Here is a 22,933-nt window from a genome sequence, read left to right on the forward strand (position 1 = left end):
TACTGTGGTGTACTATACTGTACTAGAGACAGTGGTTATACTGTACTAGAGACAGGTGTTATACTGTGGTGTACTATACTGTACTAGAGACAGGGCTTTGATTATACATGTGGGTGCCTCGGAGGCTCTTTCATTACTAGGGCCCAGAGTCTTTCCTGACCATGTCATCCAACCAGGAAGAACTCTGATCCCTATAGCCTGCTGTATAACCAGGGTGATCCCTACAGCCAGCTGTATTACTAGGGTGATCCCTATAGCCTGCTGTATAATCATGGTGAACCGTGCTGTATAACCAGGGTAATCTCTATAGCCAGCTGTATAACCAGGGTGAACTGTGCTGTATTACCAGGGTGATCCCTATAGCCAGCTGTATAACCAGGGTAAATCGTGCTGTATAACCAGGGTGATCCCTATAGCCAGCTGTATAACCAGGGTGAACTGTGCTTTATTACCAGGGTGATCCCTATAGCCAGCTGTATAACAAGGGTAAATCGTGCTGTATAACCAGGGTGATCCCTATAGCCAGCTGTATAATCAGGGTCCAAAGTGTTTCCTGGTCAAGAAGAACCTGTGTCCCTACATTCTCATAGCAGTTAACACTGCTAACATTGTCTTAACTATTTTCAAGGCATCCCTGGGAATCAGAGTGTAATTTGAATCCTGACAAGAGAATGATCTGGTTGATCGAGTGGAAGTTTACAGAGTTTGGTCAGTCCGGATATTCCAAACAGGTCAAGTGATTCCTCCTCTCCTTTGTTGTCCAGTTTAGTTTTTTCCACATTGGTCCATTCTTTCCAGAGCGAGAGAGTACAGTAGGGCTACCTAGTCAAATGTATCGCCTCCAAAGGTTACACGAACGTGCCCAATCAGCTAAATTGGACAACAGAAGGAAGGAGAGACATGGGGGACGACGATGATAAACAATGGTCCCATTTTCAATATGGCTTATAGTAGCTAGGCTCATTAGGAGACAGAGCTGAGAGAGAAAGTCTACATCCGCTCATCTCTCTCTTCTGTCTCTCTCTACCTAACCTCTCTCTCTTCCGTGTCTCTCTCTCTCTCTTCCGTCTCTCTCTGTGTCTTCCGTCTCTCTCTCTCTCTCTCCCATCTTCTTCTTCTCTCCATCTCTCTCTCTCTCTTCTGTCTCTCTCTCTCTCTCCCATCTCTCTCTCTCTCCTCTTCTCTCTCTCTTCCGTCTCTCTCTCTCTCTTACATCTCTCTCTCTCTCTTACATCTCTCTCTCTCTCTCTCTCTGAGTGTGTGGTGCCTCTCTCTCTCTGTGTAGCCTGCGTCAGAGAACTTTGACCCAATGTGGTTTTGAGGAGAGATGGGAATATGCACGGGACTCAATGGCATGTGCACAGACACACACTGTACAAACTCACTTGGAGACCTTGCGGCTGGCAGGCTGGTGTTTGAACTGCAGTTTCCATACTCTTTCTCAGCTCCCTAGAAAGGGGAGAAGAGGACAGCGAGTGTTAGACTTGATGGGTGGTATAAGGTGAGTCATGTGCAGAGTTAGTCATAGTCTTATTAACAATTTCCCAGAACATTAGCAATTTCCGTAAACAATTTCAACCTTTGTCAATGTTCATATTTTACAAAGCAGTGTCTGATAAGACATCTGTCTGGAGAACAGAAGAACATGCACAACAACAGTGGAAAGTATATATTGACACAGATCTCTGTGTCAGCTGATATCTGAGTCTCTCTGCTGTCTTGTTGTTGTTATTTTCTGGAATGTTGTTTTTCAACACAGTTTGTCAATAGACATATACTGTAGCCGGTGCACTTGGGAGAGGAGAACAATTATATTTTGATTCCATATTACCCATATTCCTCTCCCTTCTATTGCAACCTCCCTCTCCCTCACCTTGTTGTAGGTCTTGGATGCCTCTATGTACTCCGAGACGGCCAGGTAGATGAACTTGTACTGGGCCTCAGTCTGCACCATGCCTGACCGCTGGTCTCGCACCATCTGGATGCTCTTCTGGATGTCTATGTCACAGTCCAGACCTATGGACAACCAGGAAGTTAGAATCACAATCAACAACAAAAACATTGTCATTTACAGTGATGACAGGCATTACAAGGATCATGGGACCAAAGAGCCATAATAAAATACAGTATAAATCATGAAGAGTGTAGAAATGCAGGAACTTTGGTAATGACAGAGACTCACCTTTAGTGTCGATCGTCTCGATGATCATGTCGATCACCACAATGGTGCCAGTTCGGCCTATTCCAGCACTACACAGAAACACAACACAAACAGAGTGGTTGTAGGGACAACTGTCAGTACAGTACATGTGATTGGACTCAATGCAATTCACTGAAATAATTAACTGTATTGAAACAGAATTTCTAGAGCAGTATTGATCATCTAAGTCATTTTGTGATCAGAGGTGTAAAGTGTTCATGGACAATGGAGAGGGATTTGTCATGTTGTCACACTACACGATGTCTCAGCCAGGGGATGACCACTTTACACACACGTGACTGTGACAGTTTGGTTATATTATAAAAGCCAGTGGATTGGATAAGAACTTTGTCCTATGGGTTCTTTCAGTGTAAAGAAGCAAAGGAAATAGCTTTTGTCATTAAACTGTACTGCAACAGCCTTGTAAACACTCTATACACTATTGTGCTGTACTTATGTCTGCTTACATAACAAATAGTCACGGGACCAACAACATACAAGAGTACAAGAACCCTCCCTATTCTTGATATCACAAGTTCCTATAGGATAAACTGTCAATTGACTTAAAATGCTGAGTACTGCAACTATTCTTAACAACTAATCTTAATCCTGGAAAAACAACATAATCGAAATCCTTATCATATATTCTAGACAATGGAGAATGGATAGAACTGACACTTATCTTCCTGAATACAGCTGGAATATACCAAGTTTACAGCTGGAAGATAGCTAGAATATACCTGCAGTGGATGATCATTGGCCCGGCGTTGGCGAACTCGGCCTGTTTTGAGTTGACCTGAGTGAGGAAGCTGAGCACCCCTCCTGGCTCCTCGGGAACTCCATGGTCGGGCCAGCTCAGGTACTGGTAGTGCCAGATAGTACGGACCGAATCCGACTAGGACAGACGAGGAGGTGAGGAGGAGAGAGGAAAGAGACAAAGAGGAGAGACATGAGTAATACTGTTAACTCAGCTAATCTGTGACTGCAGTGATGACTGAGGTAACAGTAATGACAGTGATGATAATGGTAACAGTGACGACAGAGATGACAGTGATGATAACGGTAACAGTGATGCAATGGTGACAATGGTAACAGTGATGACAGTGAAGATAACGGTAACAGTGGTGACAGTGATAGTGATGATTGCGATAACAGTGATGACAGAGGAAAAAGTGTTAACAGTAATGACAATGATGATAGTGATGACAGTGATGGCAGAGGTAACAGTGATTACAGTGATGACAGAGATAACAATGATGACAGTGGTAACAGAGGTAGGAGAGGTGATGATGAGTGGAGCCAGCAGGTGGTACCTACCTGATCCAGAGGGGAGATCTCCATAACCCTGATCTTGTAGTCAGTGGCATCTCTCTCAGAGACACAAGTGACCACATACGGCCCCACCTCTTTGGAGCCCTGCATTTCTGGCCAGTATGGCACGCATTTATTCTGCATAAACAAACATGGAGAAATGGTTTGAGGAAAATGAGATGGGTAGTTTATACTATGTTATAATAGTAAAATCATACAATGTAAAAGAAAATGCTTTCAAATTCTCAGTAACACTCTTAAGTCACTAACCCGTCCCTTCTCGACCTCCCTGGTTGTCATGACGATGACCCTTGTCCTCTCCTGCCACACCATCTGCCAGAAATCGTTGACAGTTGTTGCAAGGCAGCCCTGACAGGCGATGTACACCTTCTGGTCACCGGGCTCCTGCAGCTTATTCTACAACGAGACGGAAAAAGTTAGTAAAATATGTAAAATATTGTCTACATGGAGACAAAGCCCATTGCAATTATAGTCTCTGATCATATTAATTAAAACATAATCATGTTTAGACTTGTTATGGATTCATAACAGTGGTTTATCATTTGATGTTGAGACTACAAGGTGACATAACATGTACTTACTGTCACATAGTTGCCATTGATGTAATCTGAGCCAATGATATCGGGGTCTCCAGATGACAGAATGACCCTGGTCTCATCAACTGGGAGGAGAATAGGATGAGTGTAGAGATGGAAGGATGTGAGAGAGAGATGAGGGGATGWATCAGACAGAGATAATATAAATGGAAGAGAAAATGTAAAGAAGATGTGTAAAAGATAAGAGGCTATATCATTGCACGTTAGAAGTAGATGCTCTTACAGGGAAGGATGTTCTTATATCGGTTTTTGCTTTTGTTTTCTGGTCTCATCCCTTCTTCTCTGCTCTTCTTCACCTTTGTCTCCTGCTTTTGAAGGGCCTGAAAAGAACAAGAAAGAGAGAGGAGAGAGAGAGAAAGACAGTCATTGTAAGCTCAATACAATTTTAAAAACATCAACAAGCATTCAATTACTTAACCAACAGTATAGAGGGGCCTTTAAATGGGTAAAAAAAAAAAAAAAACCCTCAAACAGCCATGACATTTCTCAACCATTTTTAAGTGACACCTTAAAGCTATTCTCAAATGAAAAATAAAAAAAAGTTTTTACCTTTATTTAACTAGGCAAGTCAGTTAAGAACAAATTCTTATTTTCAATGACAGCCTAGGAACAGTGGGTTAACTGCCTTGTTCAGGGGCAGAATGACAGATTTTTACCTTGTCATTTCGGGGATTTGATCTTGCAACCTTCAGGTTACTAGTCCAACACTCTAACTACTAGGCTACCTGCCGCCCCCATATTAACAAATGTTTAATTTGTTCCACAGTACTGCCACAGACTAAAGCAGCGGTTCCCAAACTTTTTCACTCTGGGCCCCCCTTCCAGCATTGGGGAACATCTCGGGGCCCGCGTGCACACCACGTCTATTTCTATGGGCACAAGCACTGTTCATGACACAAACTGTTCAAGAGAATTTTGCAGGTTTAAAGCTTATATCCTGAAGTTCTACACCTTTTGTCATGGGATGCAAAGAAAATGTAGCAGTTTTAAAGCAAATTTTCTTGCAATTCTACACTGTATATTTATGTGATATTTGAGTGACAAAAACAATTACAACAATATCTATGGGCTAAAAAAACGAAATTAAAAAAACATCTGACATGGGCTAGTTGATCTGGACATTTCTGACATATAGCTCTAAGCTCTAAGGTCTGCAATAACTGGCACGACAAGAGGAACTGATGATGCGCTACCCAATTTCGAAATTGTACCTTGTGCATTCTACTATTACAACTTTCAAGAGGAAGTTTGAAACAGGACTGAGTTCCAAAAATATATATATATATATATATATAATAATATTTTTTCGGGGGGACCCCCACGCCCCCCCATGTCGACCCCACAGTTTGGGAACCACTGGACTAGAGGAAAGAGTTTTTCCCCATGGAGCTCTTGAATCTACAGGGAATAAAGTCAGTAGAGCTCCCTCTAGTGGAGTACTAGAGGGTGTTTTTATTTATTTTTTATTTCACCTTTATTTAACCAGGTAGGACAGTTGAGAACACGTTCTCATTTACAACTGCGACCTGGCCAAGATAATGCAAAGCAGTACGACAAAAAACAACACAGAGTTACAGATAGGATAAACAAAAGTACAGTCAATCACACAATAGAAAAATCTATATACCGTGTGTGCAAATGGAGTAAGGAGGTAAGGCAATAAATAGGCCATAGTAGCGAAGTAATTACAATTTAGCAAATTAACACTGAAGTGATAGATGTGCAGATGATGATGTGCAAGTAGAAATACTGGTGTGCAAAAGAGCAAAAAAGTAAATAAAACAATATGGGGATGAGGTAGGTAGTTGGGTGGGCTATTTACAGATGGACTGTGTACAGGTGCAGCAATCAGTAAGCTGCTCAGATAGCTGATGCTTAAAGTTACTGAGGGAGATATAAGTCTCCAACTTCAGCGATTTTTGCAATTCGTTCCAGCCATTGGCAACAGAGAACTGGAAGGAAAGGCGGCCAAAGTGGGTGTTGGCTTTGTGGATGACCAGTGAGATATACCTGCTGGAGCGCGTGCTACGGGTGGGTGTTGTTATGGTGACCAGTGAGCTGAGATAAGGCGGAGCTTTACCTAGAAAATACTTATAGATGACCTGGAGCCAGTGGGTCTGGCGACGAATATGTAGCGAGGGCCAGCAGACGAGAGTATACTGGTCGCAGTGGTGGGTGGTATATGGGGCTTTGGTAACAAAATGGATGGCACTGTGATAGACTGCATCCAGTTTGCTGAGTAGAGTGTTGGAGGCTATTTTGTAAATGACATTGCCGAAGTTGAGGATCGGTAGGATAGTCAGTTTTACGAGGGTATGTTTGGCAGCATGGGTGAAGGAGGCTTTGTTGCGAAATAGGAAGCCGATTCTAGATTTAATTTTGGATTGGAGATGCTTAATATTAGTCTGGAAGGAGAGTTTACAGTCTAGCCAGACACCTAGGTATTTGTAGTTGTCCACATATTCTAAGTCAGAACCGTCCAGAGTAGTGATGCTAGTCGGACGGGCGGGTGTTGGCAGCGATCGGTTGAAGAGCATGCATTTAGTTTTACTTGCATTTAAGAGCAGTTGGAGGCCACGGAAGGAGTGTTGTATGGCATTGAAGCTCGTTTGGAGGTTTGTTAACACAGTGTCCAAAGAAGGGCCAGATGTATACAGAATGGTGTTGTCTGCGTAGAGGTGGATCAAGGAATCACCCGCAGCAAGAGCGACATCATTGATATATACAGAGAAAAGAGTCTGCCCGAGAATTGAAACCTGTGGTACCCCAATAGAGACTGCCAAAGGTCCGGACTACAGGCCATTCGATTTGACACACTGAACTCTATCTGAGAAGTAGTTGGTGAACCAGGCGAGGCAGTCATTTGAGAAACCAAGGCTGTTGAGTCTGCCGATAAGAATACGGTGATTGACAGAGTCGAAAGCCTTGGCCAGGTCGATGAAGACGGCTGCGCAGTACTGTCTTCTATCGATGGCGGTTATGATATCGTTTAGTACCTTGAGCGTGGCTGAGCAGCACCCGTGGCCAGCTCGGAAACCGGATTGCACGATCTGTTTGTTAACTTGGCTTTCAAAGACTTTTGAAAGGCAGGGCAGGATGGGTATAGGTCTGTAACAGTTTGGGTCTAGAGTGTCTCCCCCTTTGAAGAGGGGGATGACCGCGACAGCTTTCCAGTCTTTAGGAATCTCGGACGAGTCTCTATTGCGGCTGAATTTTTTTTACTTCACCTTTATTTAACCAGGTAGGCCAGTTGAGAACAAGTTCTCATTTACAACAGCGACCTGGCCAAGATAAAGCAAAGCAGTGCGACAAAAAAAACAACACAGAGTTACACATAAACAAACGTACAGTCAATAACACAAAAGAAAAATACAAAAATCTATGTACAGTGTGTGCAAATGTAGAAGAGTAGGGAGGTAGGTAATAAATAGGTAGGTAATAAATAGGCCATAGAGGCGAAAATAATTACAATTTAGCATTAATACTGGAGTGATAGATGTGTAGATGATGATGTGCAAGTTGAGATACTGGGGTGCAAAAGAGCAAGAGGGTAAGTAATACTATGGGGATGAGGTAGTTGGGTGTGCTATTTACAGATTGGCTGTGTACAGGTACAGTGATCGGTAAGCTGCTCTGACAGCTGATGCTTAAAGTTAAAGAGGGAGATATAAGACTCCAGCTTCAGAGATTTGTGCAATTCGTTCCAGTCATTGGCAACAGAGAACTGGAAGGAAAGGCAGTGAAAGGAAGAGTATGTGGGGACAAGGCTATACAGTTTAGTTGATAAGCCCCATCTTGATTTGGGTGACTTCAGTTGTTTTTACCTTGAGCCATTTCAGGTCATCAAAGTGAGAGTGATGACTACAGGGTGGGAGTTTGAGAGTAATCCTGACTACATGATGGGAGCTTGGTTGTGATCCTGACTACAGGAGAGGAGATTGGGTGTGATCTTGACTGCACGATGGCAGCTTGGGTGTGATCCTGACTACAGGAGAGGAGCTTGGGTGTGATCCTGACTACTGATGGGAGCTTGGTTGTGATCCTGACTACATGATGGGAGCTTGGTTGTGATCCTGACGCACGATGGGGAGCTTGGTTGTTGATCCTGACTACATGATGGGAGCTTGGGTTGATCCTGACTACATGATGGGAGCTTGGTTGTGATCCTGACTACATGATGGGAGCGTTGGGTGTGATCCTGACTACATGATGGGAGCTTGGTTGTGATCCTGACTACATGATGGGAGCTTGGGTGTGATTCCTGACTACATTGATGGGAGCTTGGGTGTGATCCTGACTACATGATGGGAGCTTGGTGTGATCCTGTCTGCGCAGGATAGGAGCTGGGTGTGATCCTGACTACAGGAGAGGAGATTGGGTGTGATCCTGACTACATGATGGGAGCTTGGTTGTGATCCTGACTACATGATGGGAGCTGGGTGTGATCCTGACTGCCACGATGGGAGCTGGTTGTGATCCTGACTACATGATGGGAGCTTGGTGTTGATCCTGACTACATGATGGGAGCTTGGGTTGTGATCCTGACTACATGATGGGAGCTTGGGTGTGATCCTGACTACATGAGGGAGCGTGGTTGTGCTCCTGACTACATGATGGGGCTTGGGTGTGATCCTGACTGCACGCATGGGAGCTTGGGTGTGATCCTTCTGCAGGATAGAGCTTGGGTGTGATCCTGACTACAGGAGAGAGATGGGTGTGATCCTGACTACATGATGGGAGCTTGGGTGTGAACCTGACTACATGATGGGAGTTGGGTGTGATCCTGACTACATGATGGGAGCTTGGGTGTGATCCTGACTAACATGATGGGAGCTTGGGTGTGATCCTGACTACATGATGAGCGTGGTGGTGTGATCCTGACTACACGATGGGAGCTTGGGTGTGATCCTGACTACATGATGGGAGCTTGGGTGTGATCCTGCTACATGATGGAGCGTGGTTGTGATCCTGACTACACGATGGGAGCTTGGGTGTGATCCGACTACAGAGAGGAGCTTTGGTGTGATCCCGACTACATGATGGGAGCTTGGGTGTGATCCTGACTACATGATGGGAGCTTGGGTGTGATCCTGACTACATGATGGGAGCTTGGGTGTGATCTTGACTACATGATGGGAGCTTGGGTGTGATCCTGACTACAGGAGAGGAGCTTGGGTGTGATCCTGACTGCACGATGGGAGCTTGGGTGTGATCCTGACTGCACGATGGGAGCTTGGGTGTGATCCTGACTACATGATGGGAGCTTGGGTGTGATCCTGATTTCACTGGGCTAGAACAAAAGCCTGCATGTGTACTCCAGGACCAGAGTAACCCAACCCCTGGCCTAACCTCACAGTCTTGAGGGAAGGGATTGACTGTAAAAATCCCAAACATAGATTCACTCAACCCAGCTGTGACAACTCAAAATCTTTTCAGGAATACCTTCAGAAGAATGAGTTAATGTTTAAAGACATGCGAATCCCCATTCCCAGTATTTGTGGAATACTGACATACTGTATTACTATGAATACATTCACGAATGCTCTATAAATATGGCATGTTTATTATGTGATCATGGATGTGTTATGTATGCTTTATGAACATACAGATYATGTACATTCGTTACCCATATTTTCTTTACCATTTGAAAAGTTATTTTTAATGTACTGTTAAAGCAGTTTGGAATTAGTGTTAGACAATTTCGAATCTCTCGTGGCCAGACTATTTAGCATCTAACGCAATTATGCAAGGTTTTAGTTGTGGGTTTCTGAGATTAGACAATTGAGACCTCAAATAGCAGTACCACATGCTACCACATGGTGGTAGTAAAAATGTGGTTATGGTTCTTGCAGTTTATTTCCTATGGCTGTAGTAGTGAGACCTTTAACCATTTGATTATATTTTTTCCTTGCAACACTCTCACTTTGACTTGTCCAACGGAACATGTTTCAAAATGTTTCACCATGTTGCACAAGAGTAAAGGCACATTACATACACAGCTTATATGACCAACTAAAGCATCAAACACAGACACAGTTTCATGCTGACTACACCGGGCGCGCATGTTGATCTTGTCCATCCACACCAGACGAGATCAGGACACGCAGGTTGAAATATCAAAAGGAACTCTGAACCAACTATATTCATTTGGGGACAGGTCAAAAAGCCTTAAACCTTCATGGCAATTTAGCTAGCTAGCTTGCTGTTGCTGGCTAATTTGTCCTGGGATATAAATATTTGGTTGTTATTTTACCTGAAATGCACAAATTAGGCCTCAGAAAACCTACAGTAGAGTAAAGCATCCTGGTCTCATAGACTAGACATAACATAGTAAATGTAAATCCGAGACAATCAAATTAGTATATGTTACGTTTGGTTTGGTAACATAAGATAGATTGTTACTTAAGGCAAAACAAAAGTAGGGTGGTTGTTCGGGGTGGATCCGTGGGTGTATAACGCGAACACTTAGCAACCCAAGGCTGCTAGTTTGAATCTCATCACGGACAACTTTAGCATTTTAGCTACTTTTCAAATACTTACAAATTTTTAGCTACTTTGCAACTACTTAGCATGTTAGCTAACCCTTCCCCTAACCTTAATCCTTTAACCTAACTCCTAAACTTAACCCTAAGCTTAACCCTAACCCCTAGCCTAGCTAAAATTAGCCAAGCAGTTAACGTTAGCCACCTTGCTAGAATTCATAACATATCATACTTTTTTTAAATTCGTAACATGGAGTATGTTTTGCAAATTTGTAACATATAATAATAATTGTAATTCATAACATATCATATAAAATGGGTGATGGTCATCCACAAATGAATACATAAAATAAGAAACTTAACATATCATACTAAATGGAGTGTCTGGAATTTACATACATAATAATATGAAATGCTCTGAGACCAGGTTGAGTAAAGAGAGGAAGAGGATAAGAAGGGTTGTTCAAAACATCACATCTTCCTTCCATCAAAAACTTAATTGACTTACATCAAACTCCTCCCAGAATCCTGCTTTGCTCTTGTCTCCCTCGTTCTCTCTCTCAGCCGTCTGGTCCAGCAGCCTCACTCTGCTGTCAATGTCTGCTGCATTCACTCTGGTGGAGAAGTAGGGCTGAAGGAGAGAAGGATGGAGTGGACAGGAAAGAGAAGGAGAGGAGAAGAAGTCAAGATTTGTTCGGATATGGCTCTATCTTGTCATTCAGGTGATCTTTAACCCATTATAAGATACAGTATCTCCGACCTGTGTAAGGTTGTAACTTGACTGCAACACTCACGGTGACTTTGTGACCTGTATGGCGTTACAACTGTAAGTCCTGTAAGTCTTTACCTGTTTGAGGTGCACCCAGGTTCCAGACATCTCCTCGATGCCTTTGCGTTTGTAGTGCTCCATCAGGTCAGCCAGGGTGTCAAACATCTCTGTGCCTCCAACCGTGTACCGGTCATTCTATTTATATAAATATATGACAACATGGGTCCCATTATGCCTGGCGAAAACCAAACACTGCATTCTACAGCAAGAACCTCATACCAAAAGTCAAGCATGGTGGTGGTAGTGTGATGGTTTGGGGATGCTTTGCTGCCTCAGGACCTGGACGACTTGCCTTAATAGAAGGAACCATCAATTCTGCTCTGTATCAGAGAATTCTACTGGAGAATGTCAGGCCATCCGTCTGTGAGCTGAAGCGCAGCTGAGTCATGCAGCAAGACAATGATCGAATACAAACAATCAAGTCATGAAAATGACTAAAAAGCAACAAATTTGAAGTTTTGGAATGGCCTAGTCAAAGTCCAGACCAAATCTCAATTTGGATGTTGTGGCAGGAGTTGAAACAAGCAGTTCATCCTTGAAAACCCACAAATGTTGCTGAGTTAAAGTAGTTCTGCATGCAAGAGTGGGCCAAAATTCCTACACAGCAATGTGAGAGACTGATCGACAACTACAGGAAGCATTTGGTTGCAGTCATTGCAGCTAAAGGAGGCACAACCAGTTATTGAGTGTAAGGGTGTTGCATAACTATGTCAATTAAATAAATGAAATAAGCATCAATTTGTTTTCTGTGGGCCTGTGCCAGGACTCAATGACCTCTGTGATAATCTTCTGACCCTGAATTCTTCAGACTCCAGCCCTACAATGCCTCTCATTCAAATCCGCCTCATGTCTGCAATGAGATGAACCACAGCTAAAAATAACCTAACCATGATGGTGCTGCTAATAATGTTGAATCTACGAAAAGGAGGTTTGGGGATGAATGCAGTTAGTTACAGTCTAGCTCTGCACTCGGAAATAACTCTGCTATATTTATTTATAGTGGTAGTTACTGTACACACATGATTATWAAGTATTTAATTGTGAATACCAATTCTCATGTATGTTATTGGAATCGTATACGCATTTTCACACATCACCTAAGGGTCCAAATTAAATACATAACTAACTAATTAAAACATAACCGCTTGGCATACTTTTGTAACCAGGATGTGGACAGTGATATCTATCAAACTCAAACCCACATGTTCATATTGACTGGACTTTGCATAACTGTTTCTGTGCTGAGACAGTAGTGGTGGTGTGTTTGATGTTTGTCAGGTTTTCTCCTAGATGTTGGAAGCAGGAAGGTCATTCTTTGCATAAGAATTAACATTTTGGGGAAACTGAAAATTGGTCTGGTTTCATAACAAGATGTACTCAGATATGGGAAAAACTATAGCAAAGATTACAATGTGAATTACAATAGTGATCGTGAGTGAATGTGTGAATGTGAGTTAGAGAGAGAAAAACACACGAACACTCTCACATGCTCACACACTCATGCACGCACACGCACACACACACACACACACACAAACACACATACACACACACACACCTGGCACATGATCTTGATGTGTGAGACCCTCCTCCCTCCGCTGGATGCTTTGCTCTTCTCCTCAGTCAGAACAGACAGAACAAAGTCTCCAGGTTTGGACAGAGACTCCCGCACCAYGAAGGTYCCCGGCTCGTCCCGTTCCCATAGCAACTTCTCTGCGTTGGGGCCTGACAGGTGTCCGTGATACCACCTGTATGGTGTATGACAGAGAAGGGGTCAATGAAGCTCTAATGGAKACARCACTATGCCCTACACCAGGGCTGGCCAACCCTCCTKCTGGAGAGCTGCTGTGAGTACAGGCTTTTGCTCCAGCCCTGCTCTAACACATCTGATTCAGCTAATCATGGTTGTAATAAGCAGCTCATAAAGCAGAAGCCAGTGTGTTAGAACAGGGCTGTATAGTACTATTCTGTAAAAGTATGGTTTGCAGCTTGTTCAGTGCTACCGGACAGACAGCGAAAGTGAGTGTAAATGTAATGTACTGTGACTGTGTTTTGTGAGAATGGAAAGAAGACTTGGTAGAGGACTTTAATAAACGTTTGAGGACATTTTGGTAACTAATGTGTATTTACGGCCTGTACAGATGCACTTTATATGGGTTTATGCAAGGTATTTCTGTCCTGCGAGTATAGTGTGTGTGAGTGCGTGTTTGCGTGCATACGTCTGTGTGTCTGGGGGAGTTTACACTCGTTGGTATGGGGATCGTCTCTGAGTGCTGCCTGCTGTTTAAATTTAGGGGCAGTTCTCGATTTCTTCATCTGAACTTCCTGCTTTGCGGTCGGAAAATTCTGATGACAAGATTTCGTGGCTCAAGACAGCATGATATTTATAGCCTGAGCCCACACAAACTACCCCCCTCTTCTTCCTCACCCCATATCACCAACCCCGCCCCTTCCTCACCCCATATCACCCCCCCCCCCACCCCCCCCCCCCCCCACCCCCCCCCCCCCCCCCCCCCCCCCCCCCCCCCCCCCCCCCCCCCCCCCCCCCCCCCCCCCCCCCCCCCCCCCCCCCCCCCCCCCCCCCCCCCCCATAGTCCCTCCAAATATTTGGCCCCATATTCCTAGCCCACAATGACTACATCAAGCTTGTGACTCTACTAACTTGTTGGATGCATTTTCAGTTTGTTTTGGTTGTTTCAGATTATTTTGTGCCCAATAGAAATGAATGGTAAATAATGTATGTTTCTAAATACTTCTACATTAATTTGGATGCTACCATGATAACGGATAATCATGAATGGATTGTGAATAATGATGAGTGAGACAGTTACAGAGGCATAAACATCATAGAATGACACCTCTGTATTAAAATTAGACTATAAAGCATACCATCACAGCAGTACCTGTGATATGGGTATCGAGAAAGAGATCAGAAAGACTGAAATAGAGCAAGAGTGAGATGGAGGTTAGGAGAGAGGAAGGTATTGAGGGTCTGGTCACTGTTTTCAAATGTGTCAAAACCTAAAGTTTCCAACCGCAGCAAGAAAGGGAAGTTAAACTGACAGTGAGAGAGAGAAAAAATAGAGCGGGGAAAGAAGGGGCAGTGAGGGCAGAACATGAGGGATTTACACACACATACACGCACGCACACACACACACGCCTCAAAGTAAAGGCCATAGAATGACCTTTCCTTCTGAAAGCTTTATGATCCTCAACATAAAGCGTTTAGATGAAGAAAGTATGAAATTACAAAATGGCTGGATGTCTCAGGAGCATTTTATATGATCTGCTTCAGTTTGATAAACATGCAACGAAATTCAGCAGAACAGTGAAAGCAGAGTTAAGGGTAAAAGATTTGAGGCAAGAGTACACGGACTTGACTGACTGACTCTGGTGGAATTAAGGGGTAGGGGTAAAGGGTAAAGGTTAAAGGTTAGAGTGCACTGACCTCTCGGTAGTGGGGTCAGAGCAGTTGAAGGGGTATTTAAGCTCGATGATGGTGCCGTCTTTGTCCTGCAGGATCCCGTTCTCTGCAGTGTAGTACTCCACCAGCTCGGGCAGCGTAGCAAACTTCTCCCCTCCATACAGGTCGTAGAAGTCCCCTGTGTTTTGGATACGGATGTGGGTCACCAGCTCACCCACCCTGGGGTCAAAGATCAGGGGAGAGGGGACATTCATGGGCCAGTCAGTGACAGTAGACAATTCCACCTAAACTAGTTTTAAGTAAAATAAATGTTTTAAAGTATCGAAAGAGAGATGCAGTGTATCTGTACCTGACAGAGGGCAAGAAAAGGAGAGGAAAGGACGAGTGAGGAGAGATGATATACTTTAAATCAAATTTGATCAAATTACATTTTCAAATCAAATCAAATGTTATTGGTCACATACACATTTTTAGCAGATGTTATTGCAGGTGTAGTGAAATGCTGTAGGTTAACATACAGTGCCTTCAGAAAGTATTCACACACCTGGACTTTTTCCACATTTTGTTGTTAGATCCTGAAATTCAAATTGATAAAATGTAGATTTTGTTGGTCACTGGAATACACACAATACCCCATAATGTCAAAGTGGAATTATGTTTTTCAAATGTTTGACAAATGAATTACAAATAAACAGCTGAAATGTCTTGAGTCAATAAGTATTCAACCCCTTTGTTATGGCAAGCCTTAATAAGTTCAGGAGTAAAATGTGCTTACCAATTCACATAATAAGTTGCACYGACTCAATAATAGTGTTTAACATGATTTTTTAATGACTACCTCATCTCTGTATCCCACACATACAATTATCTGTAAGGTCCCTCAGTCGAGCAGTGAATTTCAAACACAGATTCAACCACAAAGACCAGGGAGGTTTTCCAATGCCTCGCAAAGAAGGGCACTTACTGCTAGATGGGGAAAATATAAAAAGCAGACATTGAATATCCCTTTGAGCATTGTGAAGTTATTAATTACACTTTGGATGGTGTATCAATACACCCAGTCACTACAAAGATACATGTGTCCTTCCTAACTCAGTTGCCAGAGAGGAAGGAAACCACTTAGGGATTTCACCATGAGGCCAATGGTGACTTTAAAACAATTATAGAGTTTAATGGTTGTGATAGGAGAAAACGGAGGATGGATCAACAACATTGTAGTTACTCCACAATACTAAACTAATTGACAGAGTGAAAACAAGGAGGCCTATACATTAAAAAAAGATTTGCAACAAGGCACTAAATAAAGTAATACTGCAAAAAATGTGGCTAAGCAATTCACGTTTTGTGCTGAAAATGTAGTGTTATGTTTGGGGCAAATCCAATGAGAACCATATTTTCAAGCATAGTGGGGGCTGCATCATGTTATGGGTATGCTTGTAATCGTTATGTACTGGGGAGTTTTTCAGGATAAAAAAGAAATGGAATGGAGCTAAGCACAGGCAAAATCCTAGAGGAATGCCTGGTTCAGTCTGCTTTCTACTAGACACTGGGAGATTAATTCAGCTTTCAAAAACCTAAAATACAAGACCAAATCTACACTAAAGTTGCTTACCAAAAAGACAATGAATGTTCCTAAGTGGCCTAGTTACAGTTTTGACTTAATTCTGCTTGATAATCTATGGCAAAACCTAAAAATGGTTGTCTAGCAATGATCAACAACCAATATGACAGAGCTTGAAGAATTTTGCACAAAAATGTTGCACAATCCAGGTGTGGAAAGCTCTTAGAGACTTACCCAGAAAGACTCACAGCTGTAATTATGAATTTGACTCSGGGGGTTGAATACTTATCTAATCAAGATACAGTGTATTAGTGTTTTACTTTTCATATAATTTTTTTACACATTTTTACAAAAATGTTCTTCCACTTTGATATCCCAGATTATTTTGTGTAGATCGTTGACCAAAAATTACAATTAAATACATTTTAATCCKACTTTGTAACACAACAAAATGTGGAAAAAGTCATGGGATTTGAATACTTTACAAAGGCACWGTAGGTTGAGCGAAGGAGAGAAGGAGAGACAAAGAAGGAGAGAAAGAGATGGAGTGTATCTCCACCTGATGGAGAGAAAGGAGGAGAAAGAGATGGAGGATGTCCTAGCTGATGGAGAGAGAGAAGGACAAATAAAGAGAGTGTATTCCTACCTGACAGAGAGAGAGAAGTCTCCCTGGTTCTTCCTGCTGGGTCGGGCCAGGAAGCTGCCATGGACGCCCCGGCTCTTCAAAACAGACTCAGCATCCAAGCCAGAGATATCCCTGTGGAACCACCTGGATACACAGAGAGAAACACATTACACACATATACATACAGTATATACAAACCACACACACACAGATCAGGCCACGCACATAAGCACATGCACACAAATGGTTATCATCTGGCCCTGCCGCACCTGTCCACATCATCTCTTTGATACTCAGTTTCTTCCCTCAATGGGAAATTATATGAGACGTGGTAATAAAGATGAGTTAAATCCCAATGTGTATGTAAATCCCATTTCAAAACCCTGCATTCCATTACCAGGTCATAGATTAACACAGTACTAGGTAGAGAGCAGTCTACACAGCATTATTGCAACCTTTTTTAAGTATACGCTAGTATACAAGTATACACTATTGTTTCAAGACAAAGAACTAACATAGTGTTTGAATGGTAAAGTCTGACTAAGGCCTAAGAGATGACAAACAGACCACCTACCCACAAACCCACCTCACCACAAAGCACCAACTTTTCATTCAATGGATACTATACTACAGAACAACCTGCTGCTAACGATAGTATCACACATCTGAGAGGTCGGACTGATAATGCTTTCTAAACTAAAGGGAATGATTGATGATTGTAAATGTACAATCTATTATCTTTCTTTTCGACAATCTCTCACTAACAAGTGGACCATCACTATGATATCTGATGGCGATTTTCAGTGTAGTTGTAGCTACACACAGCATGGTAAAGCTATTGATAGACTAAGAGTAGGATGCAAAGGTAGAATCAATCAGAATTGGGCAACATTTCAAGAATTTGAAAAACTACTGCAAAATAACTGGGAATTCCTAGAGTTTAAAAACAAAACGTTACGCGTGAACTACAAACACACAAGACAGCAGAAAAGTCAAAAGAACAAAGTATTGATGGTAAAGAAACAGAGAGAACCAGTAAAAGAAAGAGAGAAGTTGACATCACGCGTTAGGTAAAGGCAGATCCAGACCATGGTTGAGCAACTGGGTGTAAGAGTCTTGAGAGGGGGGAGCTCAACTCACCGAACCATTTTCACCTTCACTTCTTCTGGGCCCAAAGAGAAGGAGACAGGATAGTGAGGGTACACTTACAGGTACAACCTCAAGGCTAGCAAATGATGATACATGGTAATGTAACAAATACTGTACATAATTGACGCATCTTCATGCCCTATCTAAATCTGCAAATCTTGCCAGTTATTAACTACAAATGTACTTCTAAAAATCATGTTTTACTTCCATTATCATCCCTTTCTCTAACTGCCCTCCTCCACACATTAGTTTGCTGTATTTCTTCCTCCATTTCTCTCATTCAACATCACATACGCAAAGACCACCCATCTAAACAACCTGTCTTCTCTTCCTCTTTTACACCCACGCTCACCTGTTCATCAAACCCTCTTTCCTCCCTTACCCTTTTCTATATATCTCACGTTAGGTAGATAAGTAAACAATCTTACTGTTCTCAGCTCCTTCTGAAAACAAGCGACACTCTTGCTGACAGGCTCGTGTATGTCTTACCCTCCGTCCCTCCCTTCTTTTTTCTTTTTCTCTCTGTCGTTCTGTGACACTCTCTCGCTCCTTCCTTCCTTTTTGTGGCTCTTTTCACAAAACAGTGAAAGCAAGAGACAGACAGGAACAAAAAAAAGCTGACAGGCCGGAATCTCTTACTGAGAGATACTTTATAAATGTCAACGCAATAAAAAAAGCTTAGTATTCATCTTTAAAATTAAACTATAATTCTTTCTCTCCTTGCCTCAATCTAATGTCACGTCTCTCTCTCTATCCCTTCAGAAGGATCATAGCACCATTAGTGTTTTGCAAACAGACACAGTCCAGTGAGATTACTCTGAATATGTCATACCAAACACTGTTCCTCGATGAGATAATGAACTAGAGAGAGAGTGAGAGAGAGAGAGAGAGAACCTTTAAAAGGTAAACTAAGGAGCTGCACATCTGCACACCACCACTATCAGGAATGAAAAACACACTAGTCCCTCCAGTATATACTGGTTAAACTAATCATAAATTTTTCTCTGTCCTTCTCATTCTCTCTCTTTCCTTCTAACCCACCTGTCCTCRACTCCTCCCCTCTTCTGTCTGAGTGTCTGTTATCTTCTTTCAGCTGTGTGTGTGCACGTGTGTGTGTGTCTAACCTTTTGTGTGCCGTTTGTGTTTGATGCACAAAGGTCATGCTCACATTACACTTCCTTATTTTCAGAGTGCGACCTTCCCCCCGTGTGTCGCTCTCAAACCATTTACAACTGTGAGGTCATGACAACAAACTTACAACAAGTAACATACACACATAACTACAGTCATGATAGCAACTACACAACACTGTTCATGTGAGCAGCAATACAAGACATGTGAGCATGCTACAAGAAGAGGTGGGCTACATGTATACTAAAGGCTTGTCCACAGTAGTCTGTTAGAGCTTGAAACTGAAACTACTCTTCCCATAATGCAACAGCCAGCTGGTGTGGCTACGGAAGCGGCATAGCAACAAAGCAGGGCTGTATAAGTTAACAGCTTGATGTTACAGCGTGACTGCCTGTTCAAGTTAGTGTTACAAATGTCAATACAAGCAACATGCAAAGCAGCAGAGAGTAGGTGAGAGGTGCGATTTAAAGCTTAAACTTAAATGTAGAAGCTCCTGATCTGTAGTAGCTGGGGCATAGAGCACCATGTATCAGCAGCAGAGAGTAGGTGAGATTTGCGATTTAAAGCTCCTGATCTGTAGTAGCTGGGGAATAGAGCACCATGTATCAGCAGCAGAGAGTAGGTGAGATTTAAAGCTCCTGATCTGTAGTAGCTGGGGCATAGAGCACCATGTATCAGCAGCAGAGAGTAGGTGAGAGGTGCGATTTAAAGCTCCTGAATCATGTAGTAGCTGGGGCATAGAGCACCATGTATCAGCAGCAGAGAGTAGGTGAGAGGTTGCGATTTAAAGCTCCTGTCTGTAGTAGCTGGGGCATAGAGCACCATGTATCAGCAGCAGAGAGTAGGTGAGAGGTGCGATTAAAGCTCCTGATCTGTAGTAGCTGGGGCATAGAGCACCATGTATCAGCAGCAGAGATTAGGTGAGAGGTGCGATTTAAAGCTCCTGATCTGTAGTAGCTGGGGCATAGAGCACCATGTATCTTGTGTGCCACATATGTCTGAATGCCTTTTTGTGTGTGGTGTGAGTTATATATAATATGCATTATTATCAAATAATACCACATAAAGGTTAAATACATTTGTTTTTTGGACAGAACCCCACCCAGGGGAGAAGACCTGGAGGAAGTGAGAGACAGAGACAAACCCACTTTTCTGGGGTTTGTGGGGACTGATTAAATCTGAGACGTAGGAGCTGAGAGAGGAACGTCAGAACCCCATTGTGTTTTTCACACTGTAAAATCTACGATCTGAACACTAGAGGTGGAGGCTGATGAYCCTGTGAAGTTTGTTACACGGGAAGACAGCTGTGAAATTGTCCATCTTTCTCTCTGCTTTTCAGGCTCTGATGATACATGTACAGAGCTGAGAGCTGATGGGGAGAATGGCTTTCCCTGTTCAGTCATGTTGCTGTTGTGTATCATTTCTAACACCCAAAAGTGATGACCACCTTCCACAAAGATTCACACACACTGACACACACATTCCAAGAGATGACATGCCTTCATCCAGTAACTCCTTCAGCGTATGTACACACTCTCACACACACTGACTAACACACATACACACGTGTATTTTTCTCGCACCCAAAGTCCAAGTGATGATGATTTGCCTTTAATGAAAGAACACACTCTCACACTGATTAATAGTGATGGGGGAAAACATTGATACAGTTACATATTGGGATATTATTTTTGACAATATATCGTATCATTTTGACAATATTGCAATACTATTTTTGCTATAGTAGGCTGTACTTGCACCAAAATTATTTTCCTTTCATATCTTGTTCTCCATCTTCTTTTTAAATAAGGAGCCACTGTGTTTTAAGCACATTTATTTCCATGACTGATCAAAACTTGTTTTCTCATGGCTCTCTCTCGTCCCTCCACAGCAGACATTTGGTGAGCAATATGTTTGGAAAATCGAATCGCAATWAAATCACAGTATCGAATCGCAATACATATAGAATCATGAGAATCGTAAGAACCGCAATAATAATCGTACCATCACCTAAGTATTATGATAATATCGTATCGTGAGGACCCTGGCAATTCCCAGCCCTACAGGACAACACATTCCACAGGGATGCTGGCTCATGTTGACTCCAATGCTTCCCACAGTTGGCTGGAAGTTGTCTGGAAGTTGGCTGGATGTCCTTTGGGTGGTGGACCATTCTTGATGAAAAACCCAGCAGCGTTGCAGTTCTTGACACAAACCGGTGCACCTGACACCTACTACAATCCCCCGTTCAAAGGGACTTAAATATTTTGCCATGCCCATTTACCCTCTGAATGGCCCACATGCACAATCCATGTCTCAATTGTCTCAAGGCTTGAAAATCCTTCTTTAACCGGTCTTCTCCCCGTCATCTACACTGATTGAAGTGGACATTAATAAGGAATTATAGCTTTCAGCTGGATTCACCTGGTCAGTCTATATCATGGAAGGAGTTCCTAATGTTTTGTACACTAAGTGTATGTTGAACTGTATTTTTGTCATGTGTGGGAAAAGTGGCATGTATGTAGAAAAATATCTGGGGGAAAAGTGTGTAAAACAAGGTTGCTTTGGTCCTCTGAAGGGAGGGGTGTGGGACATACGAGGTTGGTGGCACCTTGGGCTCGTGGTAATGGCTGGAGCAGAATCGGTGGAATGGTATCAACAACATCAAACACATGGTTTCCAACACATCCGTTCCAGCCATTATTATGAGCCGTCCTCCCCTCAGCAGCCTGGTGGGGGACGGGTTTGAAATAAATACTAATAAATGACACCAAAGTAAGAGCCCTGTCTGACAGTAACTATTGTCACAACAAGAATCTTCCAGGGCTATCACTTTGACTTGCAAATCGTATTTCTCTTGCCTGAACATTTAACAGTGAGATTTAAATGTATGTAAATACACTGAGTATACAAAAGCTTTCTGTGACATAGACTGACCAGGTGAATCCAGGTGAAGCTTTGATCCCTTACTGATGTCACCTGTTAAATCCACTTCAGTCAGTGTAGATGAAGGGGATGAGACAGGATAACGGAGGGTTTTTAAGCCTTGAGACAATTGAGACATGGACTGTGTATGTGTGCCATTCAGAGGGTGAATGACAAGACAAAAGATTGAAGTGCATTTGAACTCGGTATGGTAGTAGGTGTCAGGCGCACCGGTTTGTGTCAAGAACTGCAACGCTGATGGGTTTTTCACATTCAACAGTTTCCTGTGTGTATCAAAAATGGTCCACCAGCCAAAAGCAAATCCATCCAACTTGATACAACTGTGGGAGGTCAACATGGGCCAACATCCCTGTAGAATGCTTTCGACACCTTCTAGAGTCCAATTGAGGCTTTTCTGAGGGCAAAAGTGGGTGCAACTCAAAAATAGGAAGGTGTACACTCAGAATGATCAGCCAATGASAACAATGATTAGTTCTCCCATGTATGATTTTAAATATCTTAAAATACATACATTACAGAAGGCTAGAGTGTACATACACAAGCATGCGAGCGAGCACGCACACACACACATGCACAGACTAACAGACGTTTGTACTGCAGGTGTTAGAACAGTGGTTAACACCAGGAATTGCAGACACACAAACATACAGGTTAGTG

At 42.7% G+C, this 22,933-nt stretch overlaps 1 protein-coding gene across 1 annotated transcript; it reads right to left on the bottom strand.

Moving 5' to 3' along the window:
- Positions 1-1,381: 1,381 nt before the first annotated feature.
- LOC112081040 (tyrosine-protein phosphatase non-receptor type 6) lies at positions 1,382-19,307 on the bottom strand. The gene is given in 16 exon segments (XM_070442827.1): positions 1,382-1,425; positions 1,428-1,449; positions 1,874-2,016; positions 2,183-2,250; positions 2,941-3,095; positions 3,518-3,649; positions 3,782-3,928; positions 4,114-4,193; positions 4,352-4,448; positions 11,119-11,241; positions 11,458-11,574; positions 12,998-13,187; positions 14,889-15,083; positions 17,072-17,194; positions 18,191-18,212; positions 19,241-19,307. Coding segments are annotated over 15 exon segments (1,644 nt in total). The 5' UTR covers positions 18,199-18,212; positions 19,241-19,307.
- Positions 19,308-22,933: the final 3,626 nt, after the last annotated feature.

The sequence above is a fragment of the Salvelinus sp. IW2-2015 genome, unplaced genomic scaffold (genome assembly GCF_002910315.2).
Source record: "Salvelinus sp. IW2-2015 unplaced genomic scaffold, ASM291031v2 Un_scaffold16687, whole genome shotgun sequence".
NCBI lineage: Eukaryota > Metazoa > Chordata > Actinopteri > Salmoniformes > Salmonidae > Salvelinus > Salvelinus sp. IW2-2015.